This window comes from Somniosus microcephalus, chromosome 33 (assembly GCF_052327205.1).
Source record: "Somniosus microcephalus isolate GS21.2 chromosome 33, FLI_Smic_1.0, whole genome shotgun sequence".
NCBI lineage: Eukaryota > Metazoa > Chordata > Chondrichthyes > Squaliformes > Somniosidae > Somniosus > Somniosus microcephalus.
The window spans coordinates 14,334,870-14,355,400 of record NC_141019.1 but is presented as its reverse complement, the minus strand read 5'-3'; the positions used below and the strand labels follow the sequence as shown (position 1 = coordinate 14,355,400).

Genomic DNA, 20,531 nt, shown 5'->3' with positions numbered 1-20,531 from the left:
CCCAGCAATGCAGTCTCCCAGTAACACGGTCTCCCAGTGACGTAGTCTCCCAGTAACAGTCTCCCAGTAACTCAGTCTCCCAGTAACGTAGTCTCCCAGTAACACAGTCTCCCAGTAACGCAGTCTCCCAGTTACACAATCTCCCAGCAATGCAGTCTCCCAGTAACACGGTCTCCCAGTAACACAGTTTCCCAGTAACACAGTTTCCCAGTAACGCAGTCTCCCAGTAACGCAGTCTCCCAGTAACACAGTCTCCCAGTAACACAGTCTCCCAGGAACACCGTCTCCCAGTAACACCGTCTCCCAGTAACACCATCTCCCAGCAACGCAGTCTCCCAGCAATGCAGTCTCCCAGTAACACGGTCTCCCAGTAATGCAGTCTCCCAGTAACACAGTTTCCCAGTAACACAGTTTCCCAGTAATGCAGTCTCCCAGCAACGCAGTCTCCCAGTAAAGCAGTCTCCCAGTAACAGTCTCCCAGTAACAGTCTCCCAGTAACACGGTCTCCCAGTAACGCAGTCTCCCAGTAACACAGTCTCCCAGTAACGCAGTCTACCAGCAACGCAGTCTCCCAGTAACACAGTCTCCCAGCAACGCAGTCTCCCAGTAAAGCAGTCTCCCAGTAACAGTCTCCCAGTAACACAGTCTCCCAGTAACGCAGTCTCCCAGCAACGCAGTTTCCCAGCAACGCAGTTTCCCAGTAACACAGTCTCCCAGTAACGCAGTCTCCTAGTAACACAGCCTCCCAGCAACACCGTCTCCCAGCAACGCAGTCTCCCAGCAACACCGTCTCCCAGTAACGCAGTCTCCGAGTAACACAGTCTCCCAGACATCGTCTCCCAGCAACACCGTCTCCCAGCAACACCGTCTCCCAGTAACGCAGTCTCCCAGTAACGCAGTCTCCCAGCAACGCAGTCTCTCAGTGACGCAGTCTCCCAGCAATGCAGTCTCCCAGTAACGCAGTCTCCCAGTAACAGTCTCCCAGTAACTCAGACTCCCAGTAACGCAGTCTCCCAGTAACACAGTCTCCCAGTAACGCAGTCTCCCAGTAACACAGTCTCCCAGCAATGCAGTCTCCCAGTAACACGGTCTCCCAGTAACGCAGTCTCCCAGTAACAGTCTCCCAGTAACACAGTTTCCCAGCAACACAGTTTCCCAGTAACGCAGTCTCCCAGTAACACAGTCTCCCAGTAACGCAGTCTCCCAGTAACACAGTCTCCCAGTAACACCGTCTCCCAGCAACGCAGTCTCCCAGCAATGCAGTCTCCCAGTAATACAGTCTCCCAGTAACGCAGTCTCCCAGTAACGCAGTCTCCCAGCAATGCAGTCTCCCAGTAATACGGTCTCCCAGTAATGCAGTCTCCCAGCAACGCAGTCTCCCGGTAACACAGTCTCCCAGCAACGCAGTCTCCCAGTAACACAGTCTCCCAGCAATGCTGTCTCCCAGTAACACAGTCTCCCAGTAACACAGTCTCCCAGTAACGCAGTCTCCCAATAACACGGTCTCCCAGTAACGCAGTCTCCCAGTAACAGTCTCCCAGTAACACAGTCTCCCAGTAATGCAGTGTCCCAGTAACACAGTCTCCCAGCAATGCAGTATCCCTGTAACACAGTCTCCCAGTAACACAGTCTCTCAGCAATGCAGTCTCCCAGTAACACGGTCTCCCAGTAACGCAGTCTCCCAGTAACACAGTCTCCCAGTAACGCAGTCTCCCAGTAACGCAGTCTCCCAGTAACACCGTCTCCCAGTAACGCAGTCTCCCAGTAACAGTCTCCCAGTAACACAGTTTCCCAGTAACACAGTCTCCCAGTAACGCAGTCTCCCAGTAACATAGTCTCCCAGTAACAGTCTCCCAGCAACACAGTCTCCCAGTAACGCAGTCTCCCAGTAACACGGTCTCCCAGTAACACAGTCTCCCAGTAACAGGCTCCCAGTAACATAGTCTCCCAGTAACGCAGTCTCCCAGTAACACAGTCTCCCAGTAACACCGTTTCCCAGTAACACGGTCTCCCAGTAACGCGATCTCCCAGTAACAGTCTCCAAGTAACACAGTTTCCCAGTAACACAGTTTCCCAGTAACACAGTTTCCCAGTAACGCAGTCTCCCAGTAACACAGTCTCCAAGTAACGCAGTCTCCCATTAACACAGTCTCCCAGTAACGCCATCTCCCAGCAATGCAGTCTCCCAGTAACGCAGTCTACCAGCAACGCAGTCACCCAGTAACACAGTCTCCCAGCAATGCAGTCTCCCAGTAACACAGTCCCCCAGTAAATCAGTCTCCCAGTAACAGTCTCCCAGTAACAGTCTCCCAGTAACACGGTCTCCCAGTAACGCAATCTCCCAGTAACACAGTTTCCTAGTTACACAGTCTCCCAGTAACGCAGTCTACCAGCAACGCAGTCTCCCAGTAACACAGTCTCCCAGCAACGCAGTCTCCCAGTAAAGCAGTCTCCCAGTAACAGTCTCCCAGTAACAGTCTCCCAGTAACACAGTCTCCCAGTAACGCAGTCTCCCAGCAACGCAGTTTCCCAGCAACGCAGATTCCCAGTAACACAGTCTCCCAGTAACGCAGTCTCCTAGTAACACAGCCTCCCAGCAACACCGTCTCCCAGCAACGCAGTCTCCCAGCAACACCGTCTCCCAGTAACGCAGTCTCCTAGTAACACAGTCTCCCAGACATCGTCTCCCAGCAACACCGTCTCCCAGCAACACCGTCTCCCAGTAACGCAGTCTCCCAGTAACGCAGTCTCCCAGCAACGCAGTCTCTCAGTAACGCAGTCTCCCTGCAACACAGTCTCCCAGCAACGCAGTTTCCCAGTAACACAGTCTCCCAGTAATGCAGTATCCCTGTAACACAGTCTCCCAGTAACACAGTCTCCCAGCAAGGCAGTCTCCCAGTAACACGGTCTCCCAGTAACGCAGTCTCCCAGTAACGCAGTCTCCCAGTAACGCAGCCTCCCAGTAACGCAGTCTCCCAGTAACACGGTCTCCCAGTAACACAGTCTCCCAGTAACGCTGTCTCCCAGTAACACAGTCTCCCACTAACACGGTCTGCCAGTAACGTGATCTCCCAGTAACAGTCTCCAACTAACACAGTTTCCCAGTAACACAGTTTCCCAGTAACACAGTTACCCAGTAATGCAGTCTCCCAGTAATACAGTCTCCCAGTAACGCAGTCTCCCATTAACACGGTCTCCCAGTAACGCAGTCTCCCAGTGACACGGTCTCCCAGTAACGCAGTCTCCCAGTAACACAGTCTCCCAGTAACGCAGTCTCCCAGTAACGCAGTCTACCAGTAACACGGTCTCCCAGTAACGCAGTCTCCCAGTAACGCAGTCTCCCAGTAACGCAGTCTCCCAGGAATACAGTCTCCCAGTAACACAGTCTCCCAGTAACACAGTCTCCCAGTAACACAGTCTCCCAGTAACGCTGTCTCCCAGTAACACAGTCTCCCACTAACACGGTCTGCCAGTAACGTGATCTCCCAGTAACAGTCTCCAACTAACACAGTTTCCCAGTAACACAGTTTCCCAGTAACACAGTTTCCCAGTAACACAGTCTCCCAGTAACGCAGTCTCCCATTAACACGGTCTCCCAGTAACGCAGTCTCCCAGTGACACGGTCTCCCAGTAACGCAGTCTCCCAGTAACACAGTCTCCCAGTAATGCAGTCTCCCATTAACACCGTCTCCCAGTAACACCGTCTCCCAGTAACGCGGTCTCCCAGCAACAGTCTCCCAGTAACACCGTCTCCCAGTAACACAGTCTCCCAGTAACACAGTCTCCCAGTAACCCGGTCTCCCAGTTACGCAGTCTCCCAGTAGCACAGTCTCCCAGTAACGCAGTCTCCTAGTAACACAGTCTCCCAGCAATGCAGTCTCCCAGTAACACGGTCTCCCAGTAACGCAGTCTCCCAGTAACAGTCTCCCAGTAACTCAGTCTCCCAGTAATGCAGTCTCCCAGTAACACAGTCTCCCAGTAACGCAGTCTCCCAGTAACACAGTCTCCCAGCAATGCAGTCTCCCAGTAACACGGTCTCCCAGTAATGCAGTCTCCCAGTAACAGTCTCCCAGTAACACAGTTTCCCAGTAACACAGTTTCCCAGTAACGCAGTCTCCCAGTAACACAGTCTCCCAGTAACGCAGTCTCCCAGTAACACAGTCTCCCAGTAACACAGTCTCCCAGTAACACCGTCTCCCAGCAACGCAGTCTTCCAGCAATGCAGTCTCCCAGTAACACGGTCTCCCAGTAACGCAGTCTCCCAGTAACACAGTCTCCCAGCAATGCTGTCTCCCAGTAACACAGTCTCCCAGTAACGCAGTCTCCCAGTAACGCAGTCTCCCAGCAACGCAGTTCCCCAGCAACGCAGTTTCCCAGCAACACAGTCTCCCAGTAATGCAGTCTCCCAGCAATGCAGTCTCCCAGTAACACGGTCTCCCAGTACCGCAGTCTCCCAGTAACAGTCTCCCAGTAACACAGTCTCCGAGTAATGCAGTCTCCCAGTAATACAGTCTCCCAGTAACACAGTCTCCCAGTAACACAGTCTCCCAGTAACGCAGTCTCCCAGTAACACAGTCTCCCAGTAACAGGGTCTGCCAGTCACGTGATCTCCCAGTAACAGTCTCCAACTAACACAGTTTCCCAGTAACACAGTTTCCCAGTTACACAGTTTCCCAGCAACACAGTTTCCCAGTAAGCAGTCTCCGATTAACACGGTCTCCCAGTAACGCAGTCTCCCAGTAACACGGTCTCCCAGTAACACAATCTCCCAGTAACACAGTCTCCCATTAACACCGTCTCCCAGTAACACGGTCTCCTAGTAACACGGTCTCCCAGTAACACGGTCTCCCAGTAACGCAGTCTCCCAGTAGCACAGTCTCCCAGTGACGTAGTCTCCCAGTAACAGTCTCCCAGTAACTCAGTCTCCCAGTAACGTAGTCTCCCAGTAACACAGTCTCCCAGTAACGCAGTCTCCCAGTTACACAATCTCCCAGCAATGCAGTCTCCCAGTAACACGGTCTCCCAGTAACACAGTTTCCCAGTAACACAGTTTCCCAGTAACGCAGTCTCCCAGTAACGCAGTCTCCCAGTAACACAGTCTCCCAGTAACACAGTCTCCCAGGAACACCGTCTCCCAGTAACACCGTCTCCCAGTAACACCATCTCCCAGCAACGCAGTCTCCCAGCAATGCAGTCTCCCAGTAACACGGTCTCCCAGTAATGCAGTCTCCCAGTAACACAGTTTCCCAGTAACACAGTTTCCCAGTAATGCAGTCTCCCAGCAACGCAGTCTCCCAGTAAAGCAGTCTCCCAGTAACAGTCTCCCAGTAACAGTCTCCCAGTAACACGGTCTCCCAGTAACGCAGTCTCCCAGTAACACAGTCTCCCAGTAACGCAGTCTACCAGCAACGCAGTCTCCCAGTAACACAGTCTCCCAGCAACGCAGTCTCCCAGTAAAGCAGTCTCCCAGTAACAGTCTCCCAGTAACACAGTCTCCCAGTAACGCAGTCTCCCAGCAACGCAGTTTCCCAGCAACGCAGTTTCCCAGTAACACAGTCTCCCAGTAACGCAGTCTCCTAGTAACACAGCCTCCCAGCAACACCGTCTCCCAGCAACGCAGTCTCCCAGCAACACCGTCTCCCAGTAACGCAGTCTCCGAGTAACACAGTCTCCCAGACATCGTCTCCCAGCAACACCGTCTCCCAGCAACACCGTCTCCCAGTAACGCAGTCTCCCAGTAACGCAGTCTCCCAGCAACGCAGTCTCTCAGTAACGCAGTCTCCCTGCAACACAGTCTCCCAGCAATGCAGTTTCCCAGTAACACAGTCTCCCAGTAATGCAGTATCCCTGTAACACAGTCTCACAGTAACACAGTCTCCCAGCAAGGCAGTCTCCCAGTAACACGGTCTCCCAGTAACGCAGTCTCCCAGTAACGCAGTCTCCCAGTAACGCAGTCTCCCAGTAACGCAGTCTCCCAGTAACGCAGTCTCCCAGTAACACGGTCTCCCAGTAACGCAGTCTCCCAGTAACGCAGTCTCCCAGTAACGCAGGCTCCCAGTAATGCAGTCTCCCAGTGACATGGTCTCCCAGTAACGCAGTCTCCCAGTAACACAGTCTCCCAGTAACGCAGTCTCCCAGTAACACCGTCTCCCAGTAACACCGTCTCCCAGTAACGCGGTCTCCCAGCAACAGTCTCCCAGTAACACCGTCTCCCAGTAACACAGTCTCCCAGTAACACAGTCTCCCAGTAACCCGGTCTCCCAGTTACGCAGTCTCCCAGTAGCACAGTCTCCCAGTGACGCAGTCTCCCAGTAACACGGTCTCCCAGTAACGCAGTCTCCCAGTAACAGTCTCCCAGTAACTCAGTCTCCCAGTAATGCAGTCTCCCAGTAACACAGTCTCCCAGTAACGCAGTCTCCCAGTAACACAGTCTCCCAGCAATGCAGTCTCCCAGTAACACGGTCTCCCAGTAACGCAGTCTCCCAGTAACAGTCTCCCAGTAACACAGTTTCCCAGTAACACAGTTTCCCAGTAACGCAGTCTCCCAGTAACACAGTCTCCCAGTAACGCAGTCTCCCAGTAACACAGTCTCCCAGTAACACAGTCTCCCAGTAACACCGTCTCCCAGCAACGCAGTCTTCCAGCAATGCAGTCTCCCAGTAACACGGTCTCCCAGTAAAGCAGTCTCCCAGTAACACAGTTTCCCAGTAACACACTCTCCCAGTAATGCAGTCTCCCAGCAACGCAGTCTCCCGGTAACACAGTCTCCCAGCAACGCAGTCTCCCAGTAACACAGTCTCCCAGCAATGCTGTCTCCCAGTAACACAGTCTCCCAGTAACGCAGTCTCCCAGCAACGCAGTTCCCCAGCAACGCAGTTTCCCAGCAACACAGTCTCCCAGTAACACAGTCTCCCAGCAATGCTGTCTCCCAGTAACACAGTCTCCCAGTAACGCAGTCTCCCAGCAACGCAGTTCCCCAGCAACGCAGTTTCCCAGCAACACAGTCTCCCAGCAATGCAGTCTCCCAGTAACACGGTCTCCCAGTAACGCAGTCTCCCAGTAAAAGTCTCCCAGTAACACAGTCTCCGAGTAATGCAGTCTCCCAGTAACACAGTCTCCCAGTAACAGGGTCTGCCAGTAACGTGATCTCCCAGTAACAGTCTCCAACTAACACAGTTTCCCAGTAACACAGTTTCCCAGTTACACAGTTTCCCAGTAACACAGTTTCCCAGTAAGCAGTCTCCGATTAACACGGTCTCCCAGTAACGCAGTCTGCCAGTAACACAGTCTCCCATTAACACCGTCTCCCAGTAACACCGTCTCCCAGTAACACGGTCTCCCAGTAACGCAGTCTCCCAGTAGCACAGTCTCCCAGTGACGCAGTCTCCCAGTAACGCAGTCTCCTAGTAACACAGTTTCCCAGCAATGCAGTCTCCCAGTAACACGGTCTCCCAGTGACGCAGTCTCCCAGTAACAGTCTCCCAGTAACTCAGTCTCCCAGTAACGTAGTCTCCCAGTAACACAGTCTCCCAGTAACGCAGTCTCCCAGTAACACAGTCTCCCAGCAATGCAGTCTCCCAGTAACACGGTCTCCCATTAACACAGTTTCCCAGTAACGCAGTCTCCCAGTAACGCAGTCTCCCAGTAACACAGTCTCCCAGTAACACAGTCTCCCAGTAACACCGTCTCCCAGTAACACCATCTCCCAGCAACGCAGTCTCTCAGCAATGCAGTCTCCCAGTAACACGGTCTCCCAGTAATGCAGTCTCCCAGTAACACAGTTTCCCAGTAACACAGTTTCCCAGTAATGCAGTCTCCCAGCAACGCAGTTCCCCAGCAACACAGTTTCCCAGTAACACAGTCTCCCAGTAATGCAGTCTCCCAGCAATGCAGTCTCCCAGTAACACGGTCTCCCAGTAACGCAGTCTCCCAGTAACAGTCTCCCAGTAAAACAGTCTCCCAGTAATGCAGTGTCCCAGTAACACAGTCTCCCAGTAATGCAGTATCCCTGAAACACAGTCTCCCAGTAACACAGTCTCCCAGCAATGCAGTCTCCCAGTAACACGGTCTCCCAGTAACGCAGTCTCCCAGTAACACAGTCTCCCAGTAACACAATCTCCCAGTAACACAGTCTCCCATTAACACCGTCTCCCAGTAACACCGTCTCCCAGTAACACGGTCTCCCAGTAACGCAGTCTCCCAGTAGCACAGTCTCCCAGTGACGCAGTCTCCCAGTAACGCAGTCTCCTAGTAACACAGTTTCCCAGCAATGCAGTCTCCCAGTAACACGGTCTCCCAGTGACGCAGTCTCCCAGTAACAGTCTCCCAGTAACTCAGTCTCCCAGTAACGTAGTCTCCCAGTAACACAGTCTCCCAGTAACGCAGTCTCCCAGTAACACAGTCTCCCAGCAATGCAGTCCCCCAGTAACACGGTCTCCCAGTAACACAGTTTCCCAATAACACAGTTTCCCAGTAACGCAGTCTCCCAGTAACGCAGTCTCCCAGTAACACAGTCTCCCAGTAACGCAGTCTCCCAGTAACACCGTCTCCCAGTAACACCGTCTCCCAGTAACACCATCTCCCAGCAACGCAGTCTCCCAGCAATGCAGTCTCCCAGTAACACGGTCTCCCAGTAATGCAGTCTCCCAGTAACACAGTTTCCCAGTAACACAGTTTCCCAGTAATGCAGTCTCCCAGCAACGCAGTCTCCCAGTAACACAGTCTCCCAGTAACGCAGTCTCCCAGCAACGCAGTTCCCCAGCAACACAGTTTCCCAGTAACACAGTCTCCCAGTAATGCAGTCTCCCAGCAATGCAGTCTCCCAGTAACACGGTCTCCCAGTAACGCAGTCTCCCAGTAACAGTCTCCCAGTAAAACAGTCTCCCAGTAATGCAGTGTCCCAGTAACACAGTCTCCCAGTAATGCAGTATCCCTGCAACACAGTCTCAAAGTAACACAGTCTCCCAGCAATGCAGTCTCCCAGTAACACGGTCTCCCAGTAACGCAGTCTCCCAGTAACACAGTCTCCCAGTAACGCAGTCTCCCAGTAACGCAGTCTCCCAGTAACACAGTCTCCCAGTAACACCGTCTCCCAGTAACACCGTCTCCCAGTAACACGGTCTCCCAGTAACGCGATCTCCCAGTAACAGTCACCAAGTAACACAGTTTCCCAGTAACACAGTCTCCCAGCAATGCAGTCTCCCAGTAACACGGTCTCCCATTAACACAGTTTCCCAGTAACGCAGTCTCCCAGTAACGCAGTCTCCCAGTAACACAGTCTCCCAGTAACACAGTCTCCCAGTAACACCGTCTCCCAGTAACACCATCTCCCAGCAACGCAGTCTCTCAGCAATGCAGTCTCCCAGTAACACGGTCTCCCAGTAATGCAGTCTCCCAGTAACACAGTTTCCCAGTAACACAGTTTCCCAGTAATGCAGTCTCCCAGCAACGCAGTTCCCCAGCAACACAGTTTCCCAGTAACACAGTCTCCCAGTAATGCAGTCTCCCAGCAATGCAGTCTCCCAGTAACACGGTCTCCCAGTAACGCAGTCTCCCAGTAACAGTCTCCCAGTAAAACAGTCTCCCAGTAATGCAGTGTCCCAGTAACACAGTCTCCCAGTAATGCAGTATCCCTGAAACACAGTCTCCCAGTAACACAGTCTCCCAGCAATGCAGTCTCCCAGTAACACGGTCTCCCAGTAACGCAGTCTCCCAGTAACACAGTCTCCCAGTAACACAATCTCCCAGTAACACAGTCTCCCATTAACACCGTCTCCCAGTAACACCGTCTCCCAGTAACACGGTCTCCCAGTAACGCAGTCTCCCAGTAGCACAGTCTCCCAGTGACGCAGTCTCCCAGTAACGCAGTCTCCTAGTAACACAGTTTCCCAGCAATGCAGTCTCCCAGTAACACGGTCTCCCAGTGACGCAGTCTCCCAGTAACAGTCTCCCAGTAACTCAGTCTCCCAGTAACGTAGTCTCCCAGTAACACAGTCTCCCAGTAACGCAGTCTCCCAGTAACACAGTCTCCCAGCAATGCAGTCCCCCAGTAACACGGTCTCCCAGTAACACAGTTTCCCAATAACACAGTTTCCCAGTAACGCAGTCTCCCAGTAACGCAGTCTCCCAGTAACACAGTCTCCCAGTAACGCAGTCTCCCAGTAACACCGTCTCCCAGTAACACCGTCTCCCAGTAACACCATCTCCCAGCAACGCAGTCTCCCAGCAATGCAGTCTCCCAGTAACACGGTCTCCCAGTAATGCAGTCTCCCAGTAACACAGTTTCCCAGTAACACAGTTTCCCAGTAATGCAGTCTCCCAGCAACGCAGTCTCCCAGTAACACAGTCTCCCAGTAACGCAGTCTCCCAGCAACGCAGTTCCCCAGCAACACAGTTTCCCAGTAACACAGTCTCCCAGTAATGCAGTCTCCCAGCAATGCAGTCTCCCAGTAACACGGTCTCCCAGTAACGCAGTCTCCCAGTAACAGTCTCCCAGTAAAACAGTCTCCCAGTAATGCAGTGTCCCAGTAACACAGTCTCCCAGTAATGCAGTATCCCTGCAACACAGTCTCAAAGTAACACAGTCTCCCAGCAATGCAGTCTCCCAGTAACACGGTCTCCCAGTAACGCAGTCTCCCAGTAACACAGTCTCCCAGTAACGCAGTCTCCCAGTAACGCAGTCTCCCAGTAACACAGTCTCCCAGTAACACCGTCTCCCAGTAACACCGTCTCCCAGTAACACGGTCTCCCAGTAACGCGATCTCCCAGTAACAGTCACCAAGTAACACAGTTTCCCAGTAACACAGTTTCCCAGTAACACAGTTTCCCAGTAATGCAGTCTCCCAGTAACACAGTCTCCCAGTAACGCAGTCTCCCATTAACACAGTCTCCCAGTAACGCCGTCTCCCAGCAACGCAGTCTCCCAGCAATGCAGTCTCCCAGTAACACGGTCTCCCAGTAACGCAGTCTCCCAGTAACACAGTTTCCTAGTAACACAGTCTCCCAGTAACGCAGTCTACCAGCAACGCAGTCTCCCAGTAACACAGTCTCCCAGCAACGCAGTCTCCCAGTAACACAGTCTCCCAGCAATGCAGTCTCCCAGTAACACAGTCTCCCAGTAAAGCAGTCTCCCAATAACAGTGTCCCAGTAACAGTCTCCCAGTAACACAGTCTCCCAGTAACGCAGTCTCCCAGCAACGCAGTTTCCCAGCAACGCAGTTTCCCAGTAACACAGTCTCTCAGTAACGCAGTCTCCCAGTAACGCAGTCTCCTAGTAACACAGCCTCCCAGCAACACCGTCTCCCAGCAATGCAGTCTCCCAGCAACACCGTCTCCCAGTAACGCAGTCTCCTAGTAACACAGTCTCCCAGACATCGTCTCCCAGCAACACCGTCTCCCAGCAACACCGTCTCCCAGTAACGCAGTCTCCCAGTAACGCAGTCTCTCAGTAACGCAGTCTCCCAGCAACACAGTCTCCCAGCAACGCAGTTTCCCAGTAACACTGTCTCCAAGTAATGCAGTCTCCCAGTAACTCTGTCTCCCAGCAACGCCGTCTCCCAGTAACACCATCTCCCAGTAACACCGTCTCCCAGCAACGCAGTCTCCCAGCAACGCTGTCTCCCAGCAATGCAGTCTCCCAGCAATGCAGTCTCCCAGTAACACGGTCTCCCAGTAACGCAGTCTCCCAGTAAAAGTCTCCCAGTAACACAGTCTCCGAGTAATGCAGTCTCCCAGTAACACAGTCTCCCAGTAACAGGGTCTGCCAGTAACGTGATCTCCCAGTAACAGTCTCCAACTAACACAGTTTCCCAGTAACACAGTTTCCCAGTTACACAGTTTCCCAGTAACACAGTTTCCCAGTAAGCAGTCTCCGATTAACACGGTCTCCCAGTAACGCAGTCTCCCAGTAACACAGTCTCCCATTAACACCGTCTCCCAGTAACACCGTCTCCCAGTAACACGGTCTCCCAGTAACGCAGTCTCCCAGTAACGCAGTCTCCCAGTGACGCAGTCTCCCAGTAACGCAGTCTCCTAGTAACACAGTTTCCCAGCAATGCAGTCTCCCAGTAACACGGTCTCCCAGTGACGCAGTCTCCCAGTAACAGTCTCCCAGTAACTCAGTCTCCCAGTAACGTAGTCTCCCAGTAACACAGTCTCCCAGTAACGCAGTCTCCCAGTAACACAGTCTCCCAGAAATGCAATCTCCCAGTAACACGGTCTCCCATTAACACAGTTTCCCAGTAACGCAGTCTCCCAGTAACGCAGTCTCCCAGTAACACAGTCTCCCAGTAACACAGTCTCCCAGTAACACCGTCTCCCAGTAATACCATCTCCCAGCAACGCAGTCTCCCAGCAATGCAGTCTCCCAGTAACACGGTCTCCCAGTAATGCAGTCTCCCAGTAACACAGTTTCCCAGTAACACAGTTTCCCAGTAATGCAGTCTCCCAGCAACGCAGTCTCCCAGTAACACAGTCTCCCAGTAACGCAGTCTCCCAGCAACGCAGTTCCCCAGCAACACAGTTTCCCAGTAACACAGTCTCCCAGTAATGCAGTCTCCCAGCAATGCAGTCTCCCAGTAACACGGTCTCCCAGTAACGCAGTCTCCCAGTAATGCAGTGTCCCAGTAACACAGTCTCCCAGTAATGCAGTATCCCTGAAACACAGTCTCCCAGTAACACAGTCTCCCAGCAATGCAGTCTCCCAGTAACACGGTCTCCCAGTAACGCAGTCTCCCAGTAACACAGTCTCCCAGTAACACAATCTCCCAGTAACACAGTCTCCCATTAACACCGTCTCCCAGTAACACCGTCTCCCAGTAACACGGTCTCCCAGTAACGCAGTCTCCCAGTAGCACAGTCTCCCAGTGACGCAGTCTCCCAGTAACGCAGTCTCCTAGTAACACAGTTTCCCAGCAATGCAGTCTCCCAGTAACACGGTCTCCCAGTGACGCAGTCTCCCAGTAACAGTCTCCCAGTAACTCAGTCTCCCAGTAACGTAGTCTCCCAGTAACACAGTCTCCCAGTAACGCAGTCTCCCAGTAACACAGTCTCCCAGCAATGCAGTCTCCCAGTAACACGGTCTCCCAGTAACACAGTTTCCCAATAACACAGTTTCCCAGTAACGCAGTCTCCCAGTAACGCAGTCTCCCAGTAACACAGTCTCCCAGTAACGCAGTCTCCCAGTAACACCGTCTCCCAGTAACACCGTCTCCCAGTAACACCATCTCCCAGCAACGCAGTCTCCCAGCAATGCAGTCTCCCAGTAACACGGTCTCCCAGTAATGCAGTCTCCCAGTAACACAGTTTCCCAGTAACACAGTTTCCCAGTAATGCAGTCTCCCAGCAACGCAGTCTCCCAGTAACACAGTCTCCCAGTAACGCAGTCTCCCAGCAACGCAGTTCCCCAGCAACACAGTTTCCCAGTAACACAGTCTCCCAGTAATGCAGTCTCCCAGCAATGCAGTCTCCCAGTAACACGGTCTCCCAGTAACGCAGTCTCCCAGTAACAGTCTCCCAGTAAAACAGTCTCCCAGTAATGCAGTGTCCCAGTAACACAGTCTCCCAGTAATGCAGTATCCCTGTAACACAGTCTCCCAGTAACACAGTCTCCCAGCAATGCAGTCTCCCAGTAACACGGTCTCCCAGTAACGCAGTCTCCCAGTAACACAGTCTCCCAGTAACGCAGTCTCCCAGTAACGCAGTCTCCCAGTAACACAGTCTCCCAGTAACACCGTCTCCCAGTAACACCGTCTCCCAGTAACACGGTCTCCCAGTAACGCGATCTCCCAGTAACAGTCACCAAGTAACACAGTTTCCCAGTAACAGTTTCCCAGTAACACAGTTTCCCAGTAATGCAGTCTCCCAGTAACACAGTCTCCCAGTAACGCAGTCTCCCATTAACACAGTCTCCCAGTAACGCCGTCTCCCAGCAACGCAGTCTCCCAGCAATGCAGTCTCCCAGTAACACGGTCTCCCAGTAACGCAGTCTCCCAGTAACACAGTTTCCTAGTAACACAGTCTCCCAGTAACGCAGTCTACCAGCAACGCAGTCTCCCAGTAACACAGTCTCCCAGCAACGCAGTCTCCCAGTAACACAGTCTCCCAGCAATGCAGTCTCCCAGTAACACAGTCTCCCAGTAAAGCAGTCTCCCAATAACAGTGTCCCAGTAACAGTCTCCCAGTAACACAGTCTCCCAGTAACGCAGTCTCCCAGCAACGCAGTTTCCCAGCAACGCAGTTTCCCAGTAACACAGTCTCTCAGTAACGCAGTCTCCCAGTAACGCAGTCTCCTAGTAACACAGCCTCCCAGCAACACCGTCTCCCAGCAATGCAGTCTCCCAGCAACACCGTCTCCCAGTAACGCAGTCTCCTAGTAACACAGTCTCCCAGACATCGTCTCCCAGCAACACCGTCTCCCAGCAACACCGTCTCCCAGTAACGCAGTCTCCCAGTAACGCAGTCTCCCAGCAATGCAGTCTCTCAGTAACGCAGTCTCCCAGCAACACAGTCTCCCAGCAACGCAGTTTCCCAGTAACACTGTCTCCAAGTAATGCAGTCTCCCAGTAACTCTGTCTCCCAGCAACGCCGTCTCCCAGTAACACCATCTCCCAGTAACACCGTCTCCCAGCAACGCAGTCTCCCAGCAACGCTGTCTCCCAGCAATGCAGTCTCCCAGTTACGCAGTCTCCCAGTAACGCAATCTCCCAGCAACGCGGTCTCCCAGCAATGCAGTCTCCCAGTAATGTGGTCTCCCTGCAACATGGTCTCCCGGTAACACGATCTCCCGGTAACACCGTCTGCCAGTAACACCGTCTGCCAGTAATAGCCCCTCCCCCAGTAATACAGTTACGCTCAGTAATCGATTCTTCCACAAGAGCACTGTGGTCTCCTGCTGCCTGGGAACACTCTCCTCCGTAATCAGTTCTACCCCCAGACCTACCTGCCATTATGTTTGATTTAACGTCCAAACCCCCCGATATTGTGGCAGCCCAGAGCTGTCGTGCTGCAGTGGCATGCCCATTTGGTACCCAGCTAACTGGTGGCATGGTAAAGAGACCCAAGCCTTAAAATGGTTCAGCCTCTTTGCCCCCAACATGGGGATGTGACTCCGCCTGAAGGTTATAATCAGCCCCCATAATTCGAGGTAAGACTAGTGAGCATTTACAGATATATCAGTTAATCAAGGGCAACTAGCACGGATTTGTTAAAACCATTTCATGCTGGACAAATTTAATCGAGTTTTTGATAAGCTGTCTGATAAGGTGTTGTATAAAATATCTCACAAGGGGCTTGTTAAAAGAATTCAGACACATGGTGTAAGAGGAAATGTAGAAGTGTGGATAGGAAGTTGGGTGACGGACAGGAACCAGAGTGGGAAAATGGGTGTTGCTCAGGTTGGGGAAGGGTTGGAAGTGATGTACCCGGGGGTCAGTGCTGTGGATATAGGGAGCACAATCTCAAAATCTGCTAACAGCACAAAAGTAGGATTTGGCAAACAAGAAAGAGGATTGTTAAAGATTGCAGGAAATATAGACAGCTTAGCGGGTTGGGCAGACAGGTGGCAGATGCAGTTTAATGTGGAGAACAATGAGATATGCATTTTGGGAGGAAAAACAAAGAATGAGAGTATCCACTCAATGGAAAGCTGCTGGAGGGTGTAGGTGAACAGAGAGAACAAGGGGAGACTTTCTGTCTCTAACGCACTGTCAGGAGCACGTATCAGGAGACTGCCCGTAGGCAACCCAATGACAAGCAATGGGTGAAAGATCGCGGCTTGGAGGGGCACAATTTCCCCCATTTGAGCTCCTGGGGACAACAAGGAGAGCAGCAGAGGAAAATCCCACTCATAATACCCTGAAATTGTGAGTACAGGTAGATAAAGCCAGAAAAAAGCCAGCAGTATTTTGGGTTTTAGAAATAGGAGCACAGAGTAGAAGAATAAAGAGGTAATGATAAATTTGTCCAACTCAATGGTCAGCCCACAGTTTGAGTGCTGTGTGCAGATTTGGAGCCCCCATTATAGAAAGGACATTAAAGCCATAGAAAGCGTACAGTGTAGATTCACCAGGCTGATGCCGGGGATAGGAAAGTATAGTTCTAAGGAGAGACCTAAATTCTCCTCCCATTAGTAGGTTTGAAGTGGAAGTTGGGAGAAATGGGTCAGTGATTCAGAGGAGAATCCAGCCCACTGGGACTGGAGCAGAGAGGCTAAGAAGAGATTTACTCGAGGTTTTTTAAAATGATGAAGAATTTTGGTAAGTTGAATATTTCCTCTGGTCAATTTAAGAGAGATTTGGAGAAATTTCTTTACACAGAGGTTTGTTGGAGTATGAAATGCTTTCCCACAGGGAGTGGTTGAGCCAGAGACCATTGCATCTTTTCAGGAGAAAATTGGCCAAGTATTTGAAGCAGGGTACGATACAGGGCTAGGTGGATGAGTTTAGGATTGCCCCAGCAAAGAGCCGGCACAGACACGATGGGCCGAATGGCTTCCTTCTAAACTGTAAATTTATATGGTTGTATATAGAGTAGGCACTGAGTTATTTACACCTGTCACCAAAAATGAACAGTCACCGTGGTAACCGTGCTAGGATTGCTGACTGCTTGGGAAGGAACTGTTCCCAGATGGTCTTGCTCCAGGTTTTGTCGTGTTCTGAATTGAGGCCAGTCTCGCGTGGGGCAGTACACAGTCTCAGAGCGTTGAAATGTTTCACTAACCGCCTGCTCTCTGTTGTTTAGGGTTCCCCTGTGGGGCGGAGTATTAATAACAATTGTAGACACGTTTTTCTTCCTCTTCTTGGACAAATATGGTAAGTTTGACGTAACTTGAAAGATTTTGCTAATAAGTACTTTCCCTATGAAGCTGAAACACTCCCCAGATAACTTTTCCACAGAAGTGTTTATAATTAAATAGTTATTGGCTATTTTTACCCTTTCAATGTGCCCCGCTTCTTTGTCATGAAGGTGCTGAGTCTTACTGGGGTGCAGGCCCTATTACCAACCAGCAGCTCAACCGAATGGCCATTCGCATGTGAGCCTAGAAGTGAGGGCTGGGTTATCCAATCTAACGGGAGTCTCCCCTCTCCCGAGCTTCCAGGGTCAGGCTCATTTGCATGTTGGTGGCAGGCTGCCATCGGTGTGTTCACTGCCTGCCTCAGGTAGTCTAATGGCTGCGGTTTCTGCCGCGGTACAGTGCGGTCAACAACTCTACAATCAATTCCACTGGACCGGGCGGCCCTTTAAAGGCTGCATTTGTTGACACCACTATTCCCGGCCATAATGGAGATGATTGGGTAATTTCCCCATCAGGAGGATGTTCTACGTTCAGGTGATGGCCTTTTGATATATGGAAGTACTTGGGGTGAAATAGGTTTTAAAACTTTACTTTCTATACAATGTGACGTAAGAAAACTACTAGGCACTTGGTCTAAGCGTTAAACAAAGCTTTAATCAACTGTTTTACAACATGGAGGTCTAGTTGTGTCCTTCACTAGTTCCTGTTAAGAATGTCCTGCGCAAGCTGGGCCCGTGCCCGAGTATTTATACTCTCCCTGGACAGCGCCACCTGTAGGCCGCTCAGTATTATTTCATAAGTCTTTCTTTCATGAATGACTGATTCATGTCACAATGTATAATGATATTCATAATGTTCATGATGATATACTGTGTAAAACAAAAGAGTAGGGATCTACATAACAGAATAGATCAAGACAGATACATGATACTAAAGGAACAATGTCTTCAAATGCTTTGAAGTCAGCAAGGGGGGGCGGAACTGTAAGGAGATGTGGGTAAGAAAGAGTTAAATGTAGAGTACTAACATCAGTGAAACACAGTGGCCGGAATCTTTACCTTGGAGTCGGGTTGCATGCGTGCGGGCCACGCAACGGGCCGGGAACCCGAAGATGTGAACTGCGCGTTCTGCAGTGCGAGTTGGCACCAATTAAAACAGTCGTGTGCGTTTCCCGGCCCAATTAAATGGAGCGGGTCTGATGACGTCATCGATGACTCGTTTCCAGCGTGGATATTTAAAGCAGCCTTGCACACATCTCATTTGAAGGTTGGTGTAGGAGTGAATAAGTTGGTATCCAGAGGTCTCAGTAACGTGATAAAACTGATAAAACTGTGGGTCATGGAGACAAGGAAGAGGGCCGCACCAAGGTTCACCGATGCCTCCCTGGAAGTTCTGGTGCAGGCAGTAAGAGCACGCAGGGAGGTCCTCTTCCCTGGCGATCGACACAGACGACCACCCAAAGACACAAAAAGGACATGACTGGAGATCGCAGAGGAGGTCAGCAGCAGGGAAGTGGTCAGTATGGCATAGATCCAGTACCGGAAACGATTCAATGATCTCATGAGGTCAGGAAAGGTGCGTGCAATGTCACACTCACTCTGCCTTCCCAAGCCTACTCCTGCACATCATTCCTCACACCAACATACCTTGCATGTCCACCCATCCCTGTCTCTCTATCTACATACTCACATCCCCCTCTGACTAACCACCCCTCACACTCACCCTCATCCTAATCCAATCATAGCAATTAACACCACAGAAGGAGGCTATCTGGCAATGTCACGCCACTCCTCCATAGTCATCCTCTACAGATGTAGCCCATCCATTCCTTACACTCATTCCATCACTCTCACTCAAAGTTCTCTTCTTTCCCTCCTTGCCGGAGAAGAGAGCCCACAACAACAGAGAGAAGGACAGAGCCGGAGGTGGCCCTCCAGCCTTCACTCAATTGACTCCAGCAGAGGAGGAGGCCCTGGAGATCTCTGGAGTTGCAGAGCTGCTGGCGGTGGGAGATGGAGAGAGGGGGACATCTCAGTAACCTGGTGACAGAATTAAATCTTGTACAGCCACATGGCATACAACAGTTACTCATATGCTGACTTTTTTTTATTCATTCCTGGGATGTGGGCGTCGCTGGCAAGGCCAGCATTTATTGCCAATCCCTAATTGCCCTTGAGAAGGTGGTGGTGAGCCACCTTCTTGAACCGCTGCAGTCCGTGTGGTGAAGGTACTCCCACAGTGCTGTTAGGGAGGGAGTTCCAGGATTTTGACCCAGCGACGATGAAGGATCAGCGATATATTTTCCAAACTGATGTCAGCAGCCAGTGAAATGTCATCATGTGCATAATGGTAACGTTACCCATTCTTATTATAACACTTCTAATTCATCTCTTTACTCTCCCACAGGTCCATCAGCTCCCTCCCTTCCTCCACTGTCCAGCCGGAGGAGAAAGACAACTCCTCAGTGGAGCCTCCAGCCTCTGAGTGTGCAGCGTCAGCAGACCCAGGCGCACCCAGCACCAGCGCAGATACTCACAGCTCGGTGGGTCCTTTGCACCATAGAGTTGTCACCTGGTGTCTCACAATTCACAAGTGAGCAAGAGCAGGTGGTGTTGACAGGGACAACAGTGGAGACTCCTCGCCAGAGGGCACAGGATGCTCCCACTTCGCTCAGCTGCATGCAGATGCTCAGCCTCTGGGGGGGCCATTGAGAAGGAGGGTGATCTTGGAGGGGCAGCAACAATTGCAGGAGATTCTGGCATCTTTTGCAGCTGCGATGTCTGCAAATGTTCAGAGAATGGAGGAATCTATCTCCAACATGAGCACCACCATGTCGCAGGCGATGGCGACGATGTGCTGTTCCATGGAAAGGACGGCCACCTGCATGGAGCAGCAAATGCACCAGTCATATGAGCACATGCTAGCTATGGACAACAGATGGCAGGCGATCATTGACCTCATCTCAAGGAGGGATATAAACGTTGACTTGGACCTTCATCGCCCCACTGCTGTGCAGCAAGCTGCTTTCCGGCTCCTTGCTAGCAGGGAAGTGTGGGTAGCCCATGAGAGGGATGATGGTGAGAGGAGACAGGGAAGTGTGGGCTCTTCTTAAAGTGCTCCCAATTCTCCCCCATTGCCTACCCCTCAGTCAGAGCCCCACATGCTTCCTTGGATCTCGATGGCCAGATCTGCCCCTGCACGATCGCAGGAGGAGCAGACTTTGGCGGAGCCATCACAGACTCCAAAACCCAGAGGACATCCGCCAAAAGTGTCTATGCAGTCGCAGCAGGGAAATGTGCAGCCTGCCTCTACCTCTGCTGAAGCCACAGGGGTGCACCTCGTAGAAGCACTCGCAAAACAAAAATGACACAATCCTAGATGCACGTAGGTGTATCAAAAAATGTTAATGCCAAGTTTCAGTTCTATTTATGACACAAATAAATGTTTTTCTTTACACCACTTTCCGGTCTTGTTCATTTTTTCCTGCTTCCTGGGAAGTGGCCTTGTCACTTGGAGTGAATGGTGAGACATTACTTAACCTCGAGCAATGGGGGTTTGGATGAAAGGAATGGCTTGGTCATTGTAGGGCTGCTTTATGGGTTGCTGGCGGGGCAGGGGGTTGGGGGGGGGACTTAGTAGAGAATGTGGCAACCATATGGGTGTATTGGAGCAGGTTAACTAAATCTGGCCATGATGAGGCTCTCCTGGGCAGCAATGTGCTGGTGCCAACTGCATCTCA

At 51.7% G+C, this 20,531-nt stretch overlaps 2 protein-coding genes across 3 annotated transcripts in view; one reads left to right on the top strand and one right to left on the bottom strand.

The window, feature by feature from the left end:
• The window catches only part of LOC147096970 (uncharacterized), a 1,290,222-nt gene that overhangs the window by 496,050 nt on the left and 773,641 nt on the right, over positions 1–20,531 (bottom strand). The window lies entirely within an intron of this gene.
• The window catches only part of LOC147096974 (natural resistance-associated macrophage protein 2-like), a 451,798-nt gene that overhangs the window by 324,060 nt on the left and 107,207 nt on the right, over positions 1–20,531 (top strand). The window contains exon 2 of the mRNA XM_085972680.1: positions 16,738–16,808. Coding sequence (XP_085828806.1) covers positions 16,738–16,808 — 71 coding nt within the window. The remainder of the gene's footprint in view (positions 1–16,737; positions 16,809–20,531) is intronic.